Source organism: Salmo trutta, chromosome 32 (assembly GCF_901001165.1).
Source record: "Salmo trutta chromosome 32, fSalTru1.1, whole genome shotgun sequence".
Lineage (NCBI taxonomy): Eukaryota > Metazoa > Chordata > Actinopteri > Salmoniformes > Salmonidae > Salmo > Salmo trutta.
The window spans coordinates 1,662,319-1,681,370 of record NC_042988.1 but is presented as its reverse complement, the minus strand read 5'-3'; the positions used below and the strand labels follow the sequence as shown (position 1 = coordinate 1,681,370).

The 19,052-nt window shown below is 45.3% G+C and overlaps 1 protein-coding gene across 11 annotated transcripts in view; it reads left to right on the top strand.

Annotated features, from left to right (window-relative positions):
- Positions 1–13,509: 13,509 nt before the first annotated feature.
- The window catches only part of mapk8ip3 (mitogen-activated protein kinase 8 interacting protein 3), a 95,317-nt gene continuing 89,774 nt past the window's right edge, over positions 13,510–19,052 (top strand). For 10 of the 11 annotated variants that reach the window (XM_029727004.1, XM_029727007.1, XM_029727006.1 and 7 more), the window contains exon 1: positions 13,510–14,516. In XM_029727004.1, the coding sequence (XP_029582864.1) occupies positions 14,217–14,516 (300 nt within the window). In that variant the 5' untranslated portion in view covers positions 13,510–14,216. The remainder of the gene's footprint in view (positions 14,517–19,052) is intronic. The other variant, XM_029726998.1, reaches the window with a different exon arrangement.

The following is a 19,052-nucleotide window of genomic DNA, read 5'->3' as shown; positions in this document are numbered from 1 at the left end:
AGGAGGTCTTCTGCCTTTTGGTAGGCTGTCATTGTAAATAAGATAAAATAAATGTGTTCTTAACTGACTTGCCTAGTTAAAGGTTAAATAAAATAAAAAAATACATTCTTAAATTGAAGAAGTTTGGAACCACAAACTCTACCTAGAGCTGGCCGCCCAGCAATCAGGAGAGAAGGGCCTTGGTCAGGGAGGTGACCAAGAACCCAATGGTCACTCTGATAGAGCTCCCGAGTTCCTCTGTGGAGATGGTTGTCCTTCTGGAAGGTTCTCCCATCTCTGCAGCACTCTACCAATCAGCCCTTTATGGTAGAGTGACCAGACGGAAGCCACTCCTCAGTAAAAGGCACATGATAGCCCCTAAAGGACTCTGGTCATGAGAAACAAGATTCTCTCGTCTGATGAAACCAAAATTGAACTCTGGCCTGAATGCCAAGCGTCATGACTGGAGGAAACCTGGCACCATCCCTACGGTGAAGCATGGTGGTGGCAGCACCATGCTGTGGAGATGTTTTTCAGCAGCAGGGACTGGAAGACTAGTCAGGATCGAGGGAAAGATGAACGGAGCAAAGTACAGAGAGATCCTTGATGAAAATCTGCTCCAGTGCGCTCAGAACCTCTGACTGGGGCGAAGGTTCACCTTCCAACAGGACAACGACCCTAACCAGACAGCCAAGACAATGCAGGAGTGGCTTCGGGACAAGTCTCTGGCTAGGCCACTCAAAGACATTCAGAGCCAGGACTTGAACCCGATTGAACATCGCTGGAGAGACCTGAAAATAGCTGTGCAGCAATGCTCCACATCCAACCTGACAGAGCTTGAGAGGATCTGCAGAGAAGAATGGGAGAAACTCCCCAAATACAGGTGTGTCAAGCTTGTTGCGTCATACCCAAGAAGACTCAAGGCTGTAATTGCTGCCAAAGGTGCTTCAACAAAGTACTGAGTAAAGGGTCTGAATACTTATGTAAATGTGATATTTCAGTTTTTATATATATATATATATATATATATATATATATATACATACTTTTGCAAAAATGTCTAAACCTGTTTTTGCTTTGTCATCATGGGGTATTTTGTGTAGATTGAGGGGGGAAAAAACTATTTAATCAATTTTAGAATAAGGCTGTAATGTAACAAAATGTGGAATAAGTCAAGGGGTCTGAATACTTTCCGAATGCACTGTATATCCTTTCACTGTTTACAGCAGGTATTTAGCTACCTAGAACTGTCTGATCAGCATGCTAGGGTGTTGCGGGTGTGTCCAGCTTACACCTGTGCAAATCCATGTTTGTGTATAGCAATAGAATGAAACCTCCAACCACTACCTCAAGTCATGCTGTAGGTCCACCACACACCCAGAGGGTAGTGAGGTTCTGTCCAGAAGTAACCCCTTCAGGTTTAAGCAATGTGTGTGTAAGAGCCATGGAATTTCAGCCTGTTCAGGTGGGATGGAACTTTTGGCCCACATCATGATGTCATAGTGTGATCTGATTATAATAGACCAATTACTGTTAATCTGGGAAGGGGTCGAGCTCTAGACCATCCTATCAGCCAATCAGGGCTGTGTATGTAAATATCTAAACATTTGTTTGATAACGCCCATATGATCAGACTGAGCATTTCAAGGTCCAAATGAGGCTCAGGGAAATAAATGATACAAAATATATTTTAGAATTATTTTCATTAAATAAACACACACAGTGATTTATTAGACATACAGTGATGATTTAAAAATAAAATCATAAAGACTGCATGGGGGCTGTAATAGCTGTCAAATACTTGCTTCCTTTGACCTTGGAAGAATCTCAATTGCAATTCCTTGATTTGTCACATCCTCTCTCCTCGTTTCCTTCTCAGAGCCCATTGGATGAGAAGGTCAGAGGTCCTTCCCTTCTCACCTTCTTATCCAATGGGTTTTGAGACGGATGCGAGTAGAGAGGATGTGAGGAATCAAGGAAATGCAATTCAAATCAAACAAATGTATTTGTCACGTGCCGAATGCACCTTACAGTGAAATGCTTACTTACAAGCCCTGTAATGTGAAGCTGCAAGAAAATCATATTTAAATGTATATCAAACCATTTTTTAATTTTGCCCCTGATGTCACACATTGGCCCCTTAATTTATAGAAACACCCATATGTTTACTTTTACTCAAGTATGACAATTGAGTACTTTTTCCACCACTCACCCAGCCTGAATTTAAAATGGATTAAATTGAGATGTTGTGTCACTGGCCTAAACTCAAGTGGAATTGTTTTTAGACATTTTTACAAATGTAATAAAAAAATGAAAAGCTGAGATGTCTTGAGACTAAGTATTCAACCCCTTCGTTATGGCAAGCCTAAATATGTTCAGGAGTAAAATGTGCTTAACAAGACACTAGCAGACATTAAATATCGTTTTGAGCATAGTGAAGTTATTAATTACACTTTGGATGGTATATCAAGACAACCAGTCACTACAAAGATACAGGCGTCTTTCCTAACTCAGTTGCCGGAAAGGAAGGAAACCGCTCAGGGATTTCACCATGAGGCCAATGGTGACTTTAAATCAGTTGGAGTTTAATGGCTATGAAAGGAGAAATCCATTCTCAGTTCAACAACATTGTAGTTACTCCACAATACTAACCTAAATGACAGAGTGAAAAGGAAGCCTTTACAGAATAAAACTATGCATTATGTTTGCAATAGAGTACCACGGTAAATCAAATCAAATTGTATTGGTCACATACACATGATTAGCAGATGTTATTGCGGATGTAGCAAAATGCTTGTTCTTCTAGCTCCGACAGTGCAGTAATATCTAACAAATTACACAACACATACCCAATACACACAAATCTAAGTAGGAATGAATTAAGACTATACATATATGGATGGGCGTTGTCAGAGCGGAACGGACTTAGATACAGTAGAATAGTGTAGAATACAGTATATACATATGAGATGAATACTGCAAGATCTGTAAAAATTATTAAGTGACTAAGATACCGTAGAATAGTATAGAATACAGTATATACATATGAGATGAGTAATGCCAGATATATAAACATTATTGAAGTGACTAGTGTTCCATTCCTTAAAGTGGCCAGTGATTTCTAGTCTATGCCTATAGGCAGCAGCCTCTAATGTGCTAGTGATGGCAGTTTAACAGTCTGATGGCCTTGAGACGGTGAAATTCCTGCAGTAAGGAAGGATCCAGGATGTCCTCCACTGGCACCCAGCATCTCTCCTCCGGACCGTACCCCTCCCACCCCATGAGGTACTGAAGGCCCCTCGCCCGACGCCTTGAGTCCATAATGGCTCGCACAGTATACGCCAGGGCCCCCTTGATGTCCAGAGGGAGTGGAGGAACCTCCCGCACCTCAGACTGCTGGAGCGGACCAGCCACCACCGGCCTGAGGAGAGACACATGGAACGAGGGGTTAATACGGTAATCAGGGGGAGCTGTAACCTATAACAAACCTCGTTCAGTCTCCTCAGGACTTTAAATGGCCCCACAAACCGTGGACCCAGCTTCCGGCAGGGCAGACGAAGGGGTAGGTTTCGGGTCGAGAGCCAGACCCGATCCCCCGGTGCCTCACTGCGGTGGCGGTCGGTGCTCACCTTCTGCCGCTTGATGGCCCGTTGCAGGCACACATGGGCAGCGTCCCATTTTTCTTCCAAGCGCTGAAACCATTCATCCACTGCAGGTGCTTCAATCTGGCTCTGATGGAACGGTGCCAGGACCAGCTGATAACCCAGAACACATTGAAAAGGAGATAGGTTAGTGGAGGAGTGGCGGAGGGAGTTTTGGGCCATCTCTGCCCAGGGGATGAAAGCCGCCCACTCCCCCGGCTGGTCACCTACCCAAATCCTAGTTAACTCTCTCCACCTGCCCGTTACTCTCGGGGTGAAAACCTGAGGTGAGGCTGACCGAGACCCCCAGGCGTTCCATAAACGCCCTCCAGACCCTAAACGTGAACTGGGGACCCCAATCAGAAACTATATCCTCAGGCACCCCGTAGTGCCGGAAGACGTGGGTGAACTGAACAGGGCCTCCGCAGTCTGTAGAGCCGTAGGGAGACCGGGCAAAGGAAGGAATTGGCAGGATTTAGAAATCCGATCCACAACAACCAGGATCGTGGTGTTTCCCTGTGACGGAGGAAGATCCGTCACGATATCCACCGATAGGTGTGACCACGGCCGTTGTGGAACGGGTAGGGCTTGTAATTTCCCTCTGGGCAGGTGTCTAGGTGCCTTGCACTGGACGCACACCGAGCAGGAGGAAACATAAACCCTCACGTCCTTAGCTAAAGTGGGCCACCAGTACTTCCCACTAAGACAGCGCACTGTCCGACCGAAGTCAGGATGACCAGAGGAGGGTGACGTGTGAGCCCAACAGATCAAATGATCGCGGACATCCGACGGAATGTACAGACACCCAACTGGACACTGGTTGGGAGTGGGCTCTCTACGTAACGCCCGCCCGATGTCCGCGTCCACTTCCCATACCACCGGTGCCACCAGGCACAAAGCCGGAAGTATGGGAGTGGGACCCGTGGACCGCTCCTCTGTGTCATACATCCGGGACAGTGCGTCTGCCTTAGCGTTCTGGGAACCTGGTCTGTAGGAAAGGGTGAAAACAAAACGGGTGAAAAACATGGCCCACCTTGCCTGACGAGGGTTCAGTCTCCTCGCTGCCCGGATGTACTCCAAATTGCGGTGGTCAGTCCAAATGAGGAAAGGGTGTTTAGCCCCCTCAAGCTAATGCCTCCACGTCTTCAGAGCCCTGACAACAGCCAACAGCTCCCGATCACCCACATCATAGTTTCGCTCCGCCGGGCTGAGCTTCTTTGAAAAAAAGCACAGGGGCGGAGCTTTGGTGGCGTAACCGAGCACTGAGACAGCACAGCTCCTATCCCAGCCTTGGACGCGTCCACCTCCACTATAAATGCCAAAGAGGGATCAGGATGAGCCAGCACGGGAGCCGAGGTAAACAGAGCCTTCAGGTGACCAAAAGCCCTGTCCGGCCCAGCTGACCACTGCAGTTGCACCGGTCCCCCCTTTAGCAAAGAGGTAATGGGAGCCGCTACCTGACCAAAGCCCCGGATAAACCTCCGGTAGTAGTTGGCAGACCCTAAAAACCGCTGCACCTCCTTTACCGTGGTTGGAGTCGGGCAATTACGCACGGCTGAAATGCGATCCTTCTCCATCTCCACCCCTGTCGCGGACTGGCGGTACCCTCGGAAGGAGACGGACTGTTGGAAGAACAGACATTTCTCAGCCTTGACGTACAGGTCATGCTCCAACAGAAGTGCTGCGTCTACCATGAGATTCATCACACAATCCCCCCGTCGATGGGGTAGTAATTGAGTCGCCTTCTGTAATATTCAGGGGGGATGTGCATGGTGGAGACCTGGTTTGGACTCTCCACCGTAGTTGCACCTATGGAAACACCTACACACCTCCCCGAGCACTGATGTGACCATCCCTTGAGAGCCCCGTTTCCACAAAATAGTGGGGTCATGATCGGCCAACCAGGCATGCCCCAACACCACAGGAAACGCAGATGAATCGATCAGGAAGAGACTAATTCTCTCCTTATGATCCCCCTGCGTTATCATACATAGTGGAGCTGTGACCTCCCTGATCAGTCCTGACCCTAAAGGACGACTATCTAAGGCATGTACAGGGAAGGGCACATCAACAGGAACAATAGGGATCCCTAATCTAATTGCAAATGAACGATCAATAAAGTTCCCAGCTGCACCTGAATCTACTAGCGCCTTATGCTGGGAATGCGGGGAAAACTCAGGAAATTCTACACATACACACATGTGCGAAACAGGAAGCTCTGGGTGAGTCGGGTGCCTACTCATCTGGGATGATCCACCAGTGCCCTGCCTGCTGCCTCGACTCCCTGGAGAACCTCCCCAGCACCGACCAGCAGTGTGCCCTCTGCGGCCACAGGTGGTGCAGGGAATGCCCCCCTCCCCCGGTCCCCCTCATAGCAGCACCTCCTAGCTCCATCGGCGTCGGATCTGAGGTGCTGGAACTGACGAACCCCGATCCAGACGTCCGCGGGAGGCCAACTGGTTATCCAGTCTGATGGATAGGTCTACCAGCTGGTCAAAGGTAAGGGTGGTGTCCCTGCAGGCTAGCTCCCTATGAACGTCCTCGCGTAGACCACACCTGTAGTGGTCGATCAGGGCCCGCTCATTCCATCCCGCGCCGGCAGCCAGAGTTCGAAAGTCCAGAGCGAAGTCTTGTGTGCTCCTCATCCCCTGTCTGAGATGATACAAGCATTCCCCCGCCGCTCTCCCTTCAGGTGGATGATCGAAAACCGACCGGAAGCGGCGGGTAAAATCCTCATCATTGTCCAACGTCGGTCCTTCCCTTCACCAGACTACGTTGGCCCATTCGAGTGCTCTACCAGTCAGACAGGAGATGAGGGCGTTTACACTCTCGCGTCCCGAAGGAGCTGGGTGAACGGTTGCCAGGTAGAGCCCAAGCTAAAGTAGGAACCCCTGGCACCCGGCAGCCATTCCATTGTATACCCTCGGGAGCGCAAGCCGAATCCCACTGGATCCAGGGGAAGGAGGGATGGACAGCGGTGTGGGTTGTTGTGGGAGCTGGGCTGATGATGACGTGGTTGCTGGAAAACCCCCTCTCTCCCATTGCTCCATGGTTTGCAGCATGCGATCCATGGCTGTGCCGAGACTTTGCAACATAGCTGCGTGCTGCTGGACGCGCTCCTCCATAGGTAGAGGAGGGCTGTGTGCACCTGCTGACTCCATTGAAGGTCCGTGTTTCTGTCAGAGTCTAGGTGGTGTGGGTAAGGCGGAGTCAGGCGCAGGACCCAGAGATGAGTAATAATAGTAACTTTACTCAAAAATAATCCTCCAACAAGGAGAACGAAAATCCAGAATCACATAAACGAGACAACTGCCAACAATAAACACGCACAAAACCATGATGGCTCCAGAGGGTTAAATAGGGAAATAATTCAAACGAAATGGGAACCAGGTGTGTACAATACAGACAAAACAAATGGAAAAAATAAATGTAGATCGGTGGAGGCTAGAAAGCAGGTGACGTCGAACGCCGCCCGAACAAGGAGAGGCACCGGCGGAAGTCGTGACAAGTTGCTGTACCAGGCGGTGATACAGCCCGACAGGATGCTTTCAATTGTGCATCTGTAAAAGTTTGTGAGTATGAATCCTAATACCGATTAAACCTAGTGGTCAAACAGGGAAATGGTTCCAATTGTTTTTCAACCATAGATTTTTCCCATAGGTGATTTTAGAAACACTTTAAATAAGGGCTGTGTTTCGTGTAGGCTTACCCTGGCGTGACGTTTTGATAACCGTGTAAATTTCTAGGACAAGGTGACTTATATTCGCCTGTATTTTCCCCCAATTTGTTTTATGCTAATTAGCTGCTAATGTGGCTATCATAAAGAACTACAAATGCCAAGACAAGACTGCTGAATCGAGGCAAAGGTAAGAATCTCTGGATTAATTATCTAATGTTAGCTAAATGTAGTCATTAATAAATTGGCTACATTTCTTTAAATGGGCAATTCTCTTTACTGTCTTCTGCAAGTTTAAAATTGTCACAATACCTGTTAGTAAAGAGAGAGATGACGTGCAGGAGCTTTCAGGGATTTGTAGTTTTGCATGATGTCTACTTTGATACGAATTAGAATTTTCGAATGTTGCTTTTCCTTCACTCTGCAGTCCAGCTCATCCCAAACCATCTCAATTGGGTTGAGGTTGGGTGATTGTGGAGGCCAGGTCATAAGGCGCAGAACAGCAACACTCTCCTTCTTGGTCAAATAGCCCTTACACAGCCTGGAGGTGTGTTTTGGGTCATTGTCCTGTTGAAAAACAAATGACAGTCCCACTAAGTGCAAACCGGATGGGATGGTGTTTTGCTGCATTTTGCTGTGGTAGCCATGCTGGTTAAGTGTGAATGAATTCTAAATAAATCACTGACAGTGTCACCAGCAAAGCACCCCCACAACATAACACCTCCTCCTCCATGCTTCACGGTGGGAACCACACATGCGGAGATCATCCGTTCACTTACTCTATGTCTCACAAAAACACGGAGGTTGGAACCAAAAATTCTCAAATTTGGACTCATCAGACCAAAGAGCAGTTAGAGCAGGTAATGCGTGATGGACAGACAAGTGTAGCCTATGGCGCAAAATTCTACGGGTGGGGAGAGAGCTAGAGAGGGTTGAGGAGCAGGCTTGAAAAGTTACTCATCTTGTTATGTCATGCATTATCTGAAATAGGTCCACAGAATGATGCCTAGGAAGAGTGGTTCTATGAAGGAACTTTGAATGTCCTTTGAGCTAGCTAACAAGCTTGAGCTAGCAAGCTTGTGTGTGCAGAGTGGCACTAGAATTAAAAACACATCTTACCTTTTTGTAGTTAATAAATCCAACATGAAACGTGATAACTAGGCCTTAAATATTATTGGAAAAGTTAATCCATTCTTCTCTAGCTAATAAAAAATCTATCTATTCATCTTCTCACACTTCTGTCAGTACAGTAGCCGATGCTTCAGAGGGGAGGGGCAGGTAGCCTAAACATGCACACACATTGGCAAAGATTTTCAGCTTGCAGGCAGATGCTGGAATAGGTTTCTGAGTGACAGAGTATGGGCTTTGCATAGGCACTTTGTGCCTACTCCCACCTGTTGTGTACTGGAGTAAACCGTGCCTGACAGGCGTGGGCAAAGGACACTGTCTACCGGTTGTCCCCGCCTCCTGCTAGCACAGCAGTGCCAGTTCGCTAACACACGTTGTCGCCTCCCGCCTGCTATGTACAAGTCCTCCTTAGGACTAGCTGGCTAAGCTAGCACACAGTGTCCTTCACTCCCGCCTGCCGAACACCTGCCCTCGCCGTCGTTAACAGAACTCTGGGAAAACAGTGCCCGACAGGCGGGAGCCAAGGACACTGTCTACCGGTGTACGGCTAGCTTACTACCATTGTCGCCACCGGCCCTTCTTCTGTGGGGTTTAAAGGTGGCTACCATCCAACGTTATTGAGCATTAACACCACCTACTGTACTGGAGCGCCCCCGCCTCCCGCCTGTCCTAACTTAAAAATGTACCAATAGAACAGTGGCGATTTTAGCATGTAAATCATGTAAAACATGTTTTAGATGCATGCCAGCAAACCCACAACACAACACTAAACAATACATTAATTGCACTATAACGGTGACAAACGGTGCCCGCACACTGTAAAGATGTCCCAACAGCAGAGTCCCAACAGCAGCGGCAACCCCTTACCCCTGCTACACCTGGCTATCAGCGGAGCTTTGTCTGGCAGTGAAACAGTTCTTTCAGCCTCATTTACTGCCTTTTAAAAAAAACATAGCTGATATGGCTGACTTGCTTAAACAAATGTGGTTTCTACGACAATTGAGATGTACAAACTATGGCATAACGGGATGACGAGCGGATAAGAGGCAATCCGTAATTTTAATTAAGATACTAATGAGCGAGCTCGGATGGACGTAGTCAATATAACTATTTGTTCAGCACTTTTGAAATGTACAGCGACAGAATTCAAAACATGGTCCATTCTTACAGTATTCTCCCTGTACACAAAGTCTAAACCATAGGATAAATAAGGGGGCATATAAGCAGACAATGAAAGCTCTTACAATATTCAATAATTACATTTCTCTAAAACAGGCTATAGGCTACATGTGCACCACCAAGTCAGAACAGTAGGCGAAATTAGGTTTGGAAACGGGACGAAATTATTGGGGTGAGGACCATGGGCTACTAACAGCTTAATTAACTTACACAACATACACTTAGTATTACTTTCTTAGCTACAGTATACGTATCTCCCTGGCATATTACATAATTTATGCAGCAGCATACAATACATTCTTGGACTCACCTTGTTGTGCTGTGCTCACTTGAACAGGAAGGTGGAATGGCTTTCCTTCGTGGGCAAATTTTGTCATCAAATATTGTCATCAAAGTCTGGCATTCTCTGGATTTATGGTGCTTTCAAGCAGGGGCGAAAATCTGATATCAACTTTGGAGGGGACAATTACATGAAATTTTCTCAAGAGCAATTCCTGGGGGGGACACCAAAAGTAGTGCTGTAACACATAGCCTACATTGTAATATGGTAAATGTATATTGAGGAACCAAAGAAATAAGGTGTTTGCCGTACTCCTAACTACCGGTACCCAAAACTACACAACTAATCACAACAGCAATACCATTGCCTTTAACAAATCTTAGTTCAATCACCAGTTTAAGTTGAGAGTGGGGGTATCCATGGCATTTTCCAATTATGTTCCTATTTTACAAGTCAAAAAAATTGAGAACCTTTCATAATGTTGCCAAACAAAGACTCAACAAACTTACCTGAGACTCCCTGTCTCTGCCAGTCTGTCCCTGCATATCTGTCCCCAACTCTGCTGTCTGTGTGCCATCGGTTGCCTGCTCTGCCTAATGACATCATTGTGAAACATTTCCCTTAGAATTTCATTTCTTTCTTATGAACATTTTATCAACTAGTCTTTGAGATATTAGGCTACTAGGGTTCTTACTATGCGTTTTGGTGTATTGAAAAATACTCTTTTATTTTTCTGCCATTTTTCTACCTGGCTGGCTGGCTGGCTACACACACAGTGTGTAGGTTATTTACAGTAGGAGATGGGCTTCTATCATCTTCAATCATTCTATTTGGGCTTCGATCTAAAAGGTAACTAGCAAATGTGAAACGGATTAAAATGACGAGTTGACAGCTGTATGAGTTCACCATTTACACAACATATGCTGCAACCTTTTGTAATTTTAATAGTTTGTTTCATATTGGCTGGCTTCCAACAATAGCTGAATTTGCAAAGCTAGCGAGCACCAATTCAGTTTCAGTGGTGTTTGCTATAATCTTTGCTACCCGGGTTAAATAAAATAAATAAATAAAAGTTCACTTGCGACAATTTAGCTTTTGCAACGAGACCATTAAATATATTTAAGACAATGGTAGAAGAGAGTGTAGTTCTGTTCAGTTTGGATTTCAGTTTATCGCTAACCTTATCACAGGGACTTTGAAGCACTAACTTACATCATCTGCATGCTGATTCCATCTTTGACGATGCCACATAAATGGAATAGGTACTAGCTAGCTTAATAGTTAATATTTGCACGCTAGCTCTGCCTATTCAGCTAGTGTGTGTGCGCGATTGACTGGATTAACCTCACGTCAGTTATGTGCATTGAGTGCCTTTCAGACAGTAGATACGACCTCTCGGTTACCTTGCAAGCTAAGGAACTGGCAGTGGATCAAACCATTGTGAGGCAAAGGGTGGGGGGGTTGCAATCTTTTGAAACTTAAAAACGCGCTATTTAGTGTCTATAATCAGCACAATTGCTTTCATTGCGTATTATTAATATTATTTAAATGACATAGTTATATTTCAGTGATATATTGGGGGGGACAAATCATATTTTTCCCAGGATGGGGGGGTCGTGTCCCCCCCTTCCCCCCCGGGATTTCCGCCCCTGCTTTCAAGACAACTGGAAACTTGTAAAAAAAACAATGTTGAATCATGATGACGTCAGTGACCTTCAGGTCGGAGCTCCCGACTTGCAATTCCGAGTTGGATGGCAGTTGAAAACGTATTTTCTCAGTCGGAGCTTGTTTTTTTCTGAGTTCCCAGTTGTCTTGAACTCACTGAAATCAGATTTCCCAGTTCTGAGTTTCCAGTTGTTTTGAGTGAGGCAGAAGTCATGCTGGGTTGACACCATGGCCAATGTTAAATGTTTATCCTTTTAAGCTTGGAAAAGAGACTCTTAAACCCAGACTTGGGACCACTCACCCACTCCACTGAATAGCAGGCTAGTGATTGCTTTGCAATGCTTGCAGTCAGCCACTGATTCCTTCCAAACCATTAATTGTTGAATTTGCGATTTCCAACTTGTTGTGTAATGTTTGTGTCCAATGGCCGATGAACACGATATGTTTTATCTATAATTTCTCTTCATTATTTATCTTCATATGACAAGGAGATTGTCGACTTGATTCATGATTACTGCTGGCTAAGATTTTGAAAGTATAATGTTGACATGATCAGTCCAATCAAAGCTGCTGTAGATATACTTGAGTAAAAGTACAAAGTAAAAGTAAATGCTCTACATCAAATTCCTTATATTAAGCAAACTAGATGACACTATTTTATTTTTTGTTCTTTTATTTACAGACAGACAAGGGCAAACTCAGACATCATTTACAAACGCAGTATGTTCAGTGAGTCCATCGGATCAGAGGCAGTAGGGATGACAATTGGTTATATTGATAGGTGCGTGAATTGGACAATTTCTGTCCTGCCTCAGCATTCAAAATGTAACGAGTACTCATTGGTGTTTGGAAAAATGTATGGGAGCAAAAGTAAAAGTTGTCAAAAATATAACTGCAGAGCAAACAGCATGACGTCAGACAGAATTGGTCAGCTGGCACCTCCATCCATCTACAGCCAGGGAGTCCCAAACCGATTACCGTTCTCCTAGCAGCAGGATATTATGCTGGCAGACGATCCGGATTTTTCAATGTTTTGTAAGAGTCTCCCTGCAAAGACATACTAAACTTTGGGAATATCGATTTTTTTTTAACGCTGTACAGTGCAACTGTTTTTCACAGCTTTGCAACCACCTTTGAAAAAATACATGGACCATTTGACATATTTAACCAGTATTTATTTTTAAAGTTTACACATACTGGTATGTTGAAAGCTATTATGTAGTCTATATCTATATACACTTTCATAAAACACAGATACATGTTATTGGAATTACTCAATCGAGTCTGCAATAATGAAATGGGTCTCTTGTGCTGGGCAATTGGTTTAATACAGAGTACTGGTGACTCCTTACTCCACCCACTCCATTCATTGCAATGCAATACACGGTACATGGGATTCCTGTCTTGGCTAAAGTGGGGTGGGAAATACTCAGTAAGGTCTCTACTAACCAAATATGGCTGAGACGGGTAGAAAAGTTCTCTCTACAAACCAATATGTATCCCATGTTCAATCTATTACAGTGATTGCATTGGACATTTTAGAGGGGGCGGATTGAAAAGCCAGCAGCAGGCCATGCAACACAGGCCCCTCTAAAACGAACCATATTTGGTTAGTAGACCCTACTGAGTATTTTCCACACACATTAGCTGAGACAGGTAGAAAAGTTATCTCTACAGTCCAATATTCTCAACATACCAGTATCAACATTTTATTTTTGTCATTTTTAGTCTTAATTGTTATTTGTTTTACCTTATTTTTTTTATTTTATAAATTACTTATTTCATGTTCTTGTTGGCACAATAAAAGTGTCCATTAATTAAAATGGAATATAATTTCGATGAGTTATCCACATTGAAATGTTTTGAAATGCGGGCTTTTATTTAGAAGGTCTCACTAGTGTCATACGAAAGTGACGTTATAGTTTGTGTTGCTGTCAGAATACTAGTGCAGCATACTAGTCCACAGCGCCACCGACACCGAAACAGCATCGTCCTTCACCGAGAACAACATCGGTAGAAAAAAACGGATCAAATATGATTTAAGGGGCGGCTTGGGTGTTGGCAGCACAAGGGAACGCCGTTATCCTCTTCATTTTACCTATTTATATATATATAATTTATTTTCCCTACGGATTTCGAATCCTCCCAGTAATGGCTGGGGTCAATGCCTCCGGCTGCTGAGCGGCAGGGGTATTGTTGAGGACTTATTTGTCATTCATTATGTATTCAGCTACGGCGGATACACAGGTCGGTAAGGACTGAACCGACTGCTACCGGAATTGGATGTTGCTGTCGCGAGGAAGGCAGTAGCAGGGTGCGTCGTTCCGTCCTCGAGGCTGCGGTGCAGCAGCAGCAGTGGTGGTCGGCTCGGGAGGGCGGTCTCTCTATCCCTTTGTAAATAGCCTATATATATTTTATTGTGAATAAAGATGTCTCAATACAGTTTAGTAGTTAAAGGTTATAAATCCTAACTGCCAAAATGATAACAACCTTTGAAATCGTTCGGAATATGGAATGACACAGGAGATATTTATTGATGATTAATCAGAACGGATTATAATTTCAATGAGTAGTATTTTACCTTTCATCTTGGTAAGCGTGTTTTATAGGCCTATCTAATCAACATCAGCTCACATCTGGAATCGGAACCAGACCTCATTTTGCCAAGATGATGGAAATTGACGAGGTTGTCTATCAGGACGACTATGGCTCGGTGTCGGTTATGTCGGAGCGGGTGTCGGGCCTGGCCAACAGCATCTATCGGGAGTTCGAGCGCCTCATCAGCAGCTACGATGAGGAAGTGGTCAAGGAGCTAATGCCGCTGGTGGTGAACGTTCTGGAGAATCTGGATTCGGTTTTAACGGAGAACCAGGAGCACGAGGTGGAGCTCGAGCTGCTGAAGGAGGACAACGAGCAGCTCATCACCCAGTACGAACGCGAGAAGGCGCTGCGCAAGCAGGCAGAGGAGGTGAGGGTTACTCCATCCATGACTGTTTTGTTTATATATACTCTACCAGTGTCTTCATCACTAGCCATATCTATGACTAATAATCACTGCACATACATTCAATTTCAATAGCAGTTCAGTTTTCATTGCCACTGTATGCCCATTTTACCAAAATGAAACCCTAAACCTAACCATTATAAACTATACCCACATCCCATTCACATTCCTTCTGTAGGCCATTTATTTCTAGGCCTAATTGGCCAGGCCTATATAACAAGGGATGCGTCTCAAATGGCACCCTATTCCCTATGTAGTGCACTACTTTTGACCAGAGCTCATAGGGCCTAATGTAATATACACCGAGTATACCAAACATTAGGAACGACTTCCTAATATTGAGTTGCACAGCCCCCTCCCCCCTTTTACCTTCAGAACAGCCTCAATTTGTCAGGCGTGGACTATACAAGGTGTTGAAAGAATTCCACAGGGATGCTGGCCCATGTTGACTCTAATGCTTTCCACAGTTGTGTCAAGTTGACTGGATGCCCTTTGTGTGGTGGACTATTCTTGATACACACGGGAAACTGTTGAGCGTGAAAAACAAAGCAGCATTGCAGTTCTTGACACAAACCGGTTGCGCCTGGCACCTACTACCATACCCCATTCAAAGGAACTTAAATATTTTGTCTTGCCCATGCTCTGAATGGCACATATACAGTCGTGGCCAAAAGTTTTGAGAATGACACAAATATTAATTTTCACAAAGTCTGCTGCCTCAGTTTGTATGATGGCAATTTGCATATACTTCATAATGTTATGAAGTGTGATCAGATGAATTGCAATTAATTGCAAAGTCCCTCTTTGCCATTCAAATGAACTGAATTCCCCTCAAAACATTTCCACTGCATTTCAGCCCTGCCACAAAAGGACCAGCTGTCATCATGTCAGTGATTTTCTCGTTAACACAGGTGTGAGTGTTGACAAGGACAAGGCTGGAGATCACCCTGGCATGCTAATTGAGTTTGAATAACAGACTGGAAGCTTCAAAAGGAGGGTGGTGCTTGGAATCATTATTCTTCCTCTGTCAACCATGGTTACCTGCAAGGAAACACGTGCCGTCATTATTGCTTTGCACAAAAAGGGCTTCAAAGGCAAGGATATTGCTGCCAGTAAGATTGCACCTAAATCAACCATTTATCGGATCATCAAGAACTTCAAGGAGAGCGGTTCAATTGTTGTGAAGAAGGCTTCAGGGCGCCCAAGAAAGTCCAGCAAGCTCCAGGACCGTCTCCTAAAGTTGACTGAGTTGCGGGATCGGGGCACCAGCAGTACAGAGCTTGCTCAGGAATGGCAGCAGGCAGGTGTGAGTGCATCTGCACGCACAGTGAGGCAAAGACTTTTGGAGGATGGCCTTGTATCAAGAAGGGCAGCAAAGAAGCCACTTCTCTCCAGGAAAAACATCAGGGACAGACTGATATTCTGCAAAAGGTACAGGGATTGGACTGCTGAGGACTGGGGTAACGCCATTTTCTCTGATGAGTCCCCTTTCTGATTGTTTGGGGCATCCAGAAAAAAGCTTGTCCGGAGAAGACAAGGTGAGCGCTACCATCAGTCCTGTGTCATGCCAACAGTAAAGCATCCTGAGACCATTCATGTGTGGGGTTGCTTCTCAGCCAAGGGAGTGGGCTCACTCACAATTTTGCCTGAGAACACAGCCATGAATAAAGAATGGTACCAGCACATCCTCCGAGAGTAACTTCTCCCAACCATCCAGGTTGACCAACAATGCCTTTTCCAGCATGATGGAGCACCTTGCCATAAGGTAACAGTGATAACTAAGTAGCTCGGGGAACAAAATATCGATACTTTGGGTCCATGGCCAGGAAACTCCCCAGACCTTAAGGCTTAAAAATCCTTCTTTAACCTGTCTCCTCCCCTTCATCTATACTGATTGAAGTGGATTTAGCAAGTCACATCAGTAAAGGATTATAGCTTTCACCTGTATTCACCTGGTCAGTCTATGTCACCGATTGCATGCAGTGAGTACTCATATCTGGACTAATGGCCCATCCATATAAACACAGCAGATCAGAGACAGTGGAAAGGCTTATTTATGTAGCATCATCAGTGGTGGTTCAATGAGGATAGGGGCCTGGAAATAGCCTAGTGCCTGCATTGTGCCTGGGCCAGGTTGGTAATCAGTTCAGTGTGCTTGTGTGTTTGCTAAAGGATTCCTGCAAAGCTGAGGTGTTGTGATGCTGACATGAATGTACTATATTTCATTACATTTTATTCAATAAAATAATTGTATTTGACACAGACTTTTATGGACAACAATATGCCTAAAATGAAACCGGACTTTTCACAATTACAAGTTGTCTTGTAAACTATTACAAAGGGAAACCCAGCCGCTAGCTGCCCAGTGACGTGAGCCTACCAGACGGGCTAAATGCCTTTTTATACAGGCTTCGAGGCAAGCAACACTAAATCATGCATGATTGCACCAGCAGTTCCGGACAACTGTGATAATGCTCTCCATAGCCAATGTGAGCAAGACCCTTTTAAACAGGGCAACATTCACAAGGCCGCGGGGCCAGACGGATTACCAGGACATGTGCTCCGGGCATGTGCTGACCAACTAGCAGGTGTCTTCACTGACATTTTCAACATGTCCCTGATTGAGTCTGTAATACCAACATGTTTCAAGCAGACCACCATAGTCCCTGTGCCCAAGAACACAAAGGCAACCTGCCTAAATGACTACAGACCCGTAGCACTCACGTCCGTAGCCATGAAGTGCTTTGAAAGGTTGGTAATGGCTCACATCAACACCATTATCCCAGAAACCCTAGACCCACTCCGATTTGCATACCGCCCAAACAGATCCACAGATGATGCAATCTCTATTGCACTCCACACTGCCCTTTCCCACCTTGACAAAAGGAACACTTATGTGAGAATGCTATTCATTGACTACAGCTCAGCGTTCAACACCATAGTACCCTCAAAGCTCATCACTAAGCTAAGGATCCTGGGACTAAACACCTCCCTCTGCAACTGGATCCTGGACTTCCTGACGGGCCGCTCCCAGGTGGTGAGGGTAGGTAGCAACACATCTGCCACGCTGATCCTCAACACTGGAGCTCCACAGGGGTGCGTGCTCAGTCCCCTTCTGTACTCCCTGTTCACCCTTGACTGCATGGCCAGGTACGACTCCAACACCATCATTAAGTTTGCAGACGACACAACAGTGGTAGGCCTGATCACAGACAACGACGAGACAGCCTATAGGGAGGAGGTCAGAGACCTGGCTGTGTGGTGCCAGAATAACAACCTATCCCTCAACGTAACCAAGACTAAGGAGATGATTGTGGACTACAGGAAAAGGAGGACCGAGCACGCCCCCCATTCTCATCGAAGGGGCTGTAGTGGAGCAGGTTGAGAGCTTCAAGTTCCTCGGTGTCCACATCAACAACAAACTAGAATGGTCCAAACACACCAAGACAGTCGAAGAGGACACGACAAAGCCTATTCCCCCTCAGGAGACCGAAAAGATTTGGCATGGGTCCGTCCCCATATCCTCAAAAAGTTATACAGCTGCACCATCGAGAGCATCCTGACCGGTTGCATCACTGCCTGGTATGGCAACTGCTCGGCATCCGACCAAAAGGCCCTACAGAGGGTAGTGTGTACAGCCCAGTACATCACTGGGGCCAAGCTTCCTGCCTTCCAGGACCTATATCATAAGCGGTGTCAGAGGAAGGCCCAAAAAATTGTCAAAGACTTCAGTCACCCAAGTCATAGACTGTTCTCTCTGCTACCGCACGGAAATCGGTACCGGAGTGCCAAGTCTAGGTCCAAAAGGCTCCTTAACAGTTTCTACCCCAAAGCCATAAGACTCCTGAGCAATTAATCAAATGGCCACCTGGACTATTTGCATTTTTACACTGCTGCTACTCGCTGTTTAATATCTACGCATAGTCACCTTACCCCTACCTACAATACCGTTCAAAAGTTTGGGGTCACTTAGAAATGTCTTTGTTTTTTAAAGAAAAGCAAATTTTTTGTCCATTTAAAATATCATCAAATGGATCAGAAATATAGTGTAGACATTGTTAATGTTGTAAATGACTATTGTAGCTAGAAACTGCAGATTTTAATGGAATATCTAAACTCAGCAAAAAAAGAAACGTCCTCTCACTGTCAACTGCGTTTATTTTCAGCAAACTTAACATGTGTAAATATTTGTATGAACATAAGATTCAACAACTGAGACATAAACTGAACAAGTTCCACAGACGTGACTAACAGAAATGGAATAATGTGTCCCTGAACAAAGGGGGGGGGTCAAAATTAAAAGTAACAGTCAGTATCTGGTGTGGCCACCAGCTGCATTAAGTACTGCAGTGCATCTCCTCCTCATGGACTGCACCAGATTTTCCAGTTCTTGCTGTGAGATTTTACCCCACTCTTCCACCAAGGCATCTGCAGGTTCCCAGACATTTCTGGGGGGAATGGCCCTAGCCCTCACCCTCCGATCCAACAGGTCCCAGACGT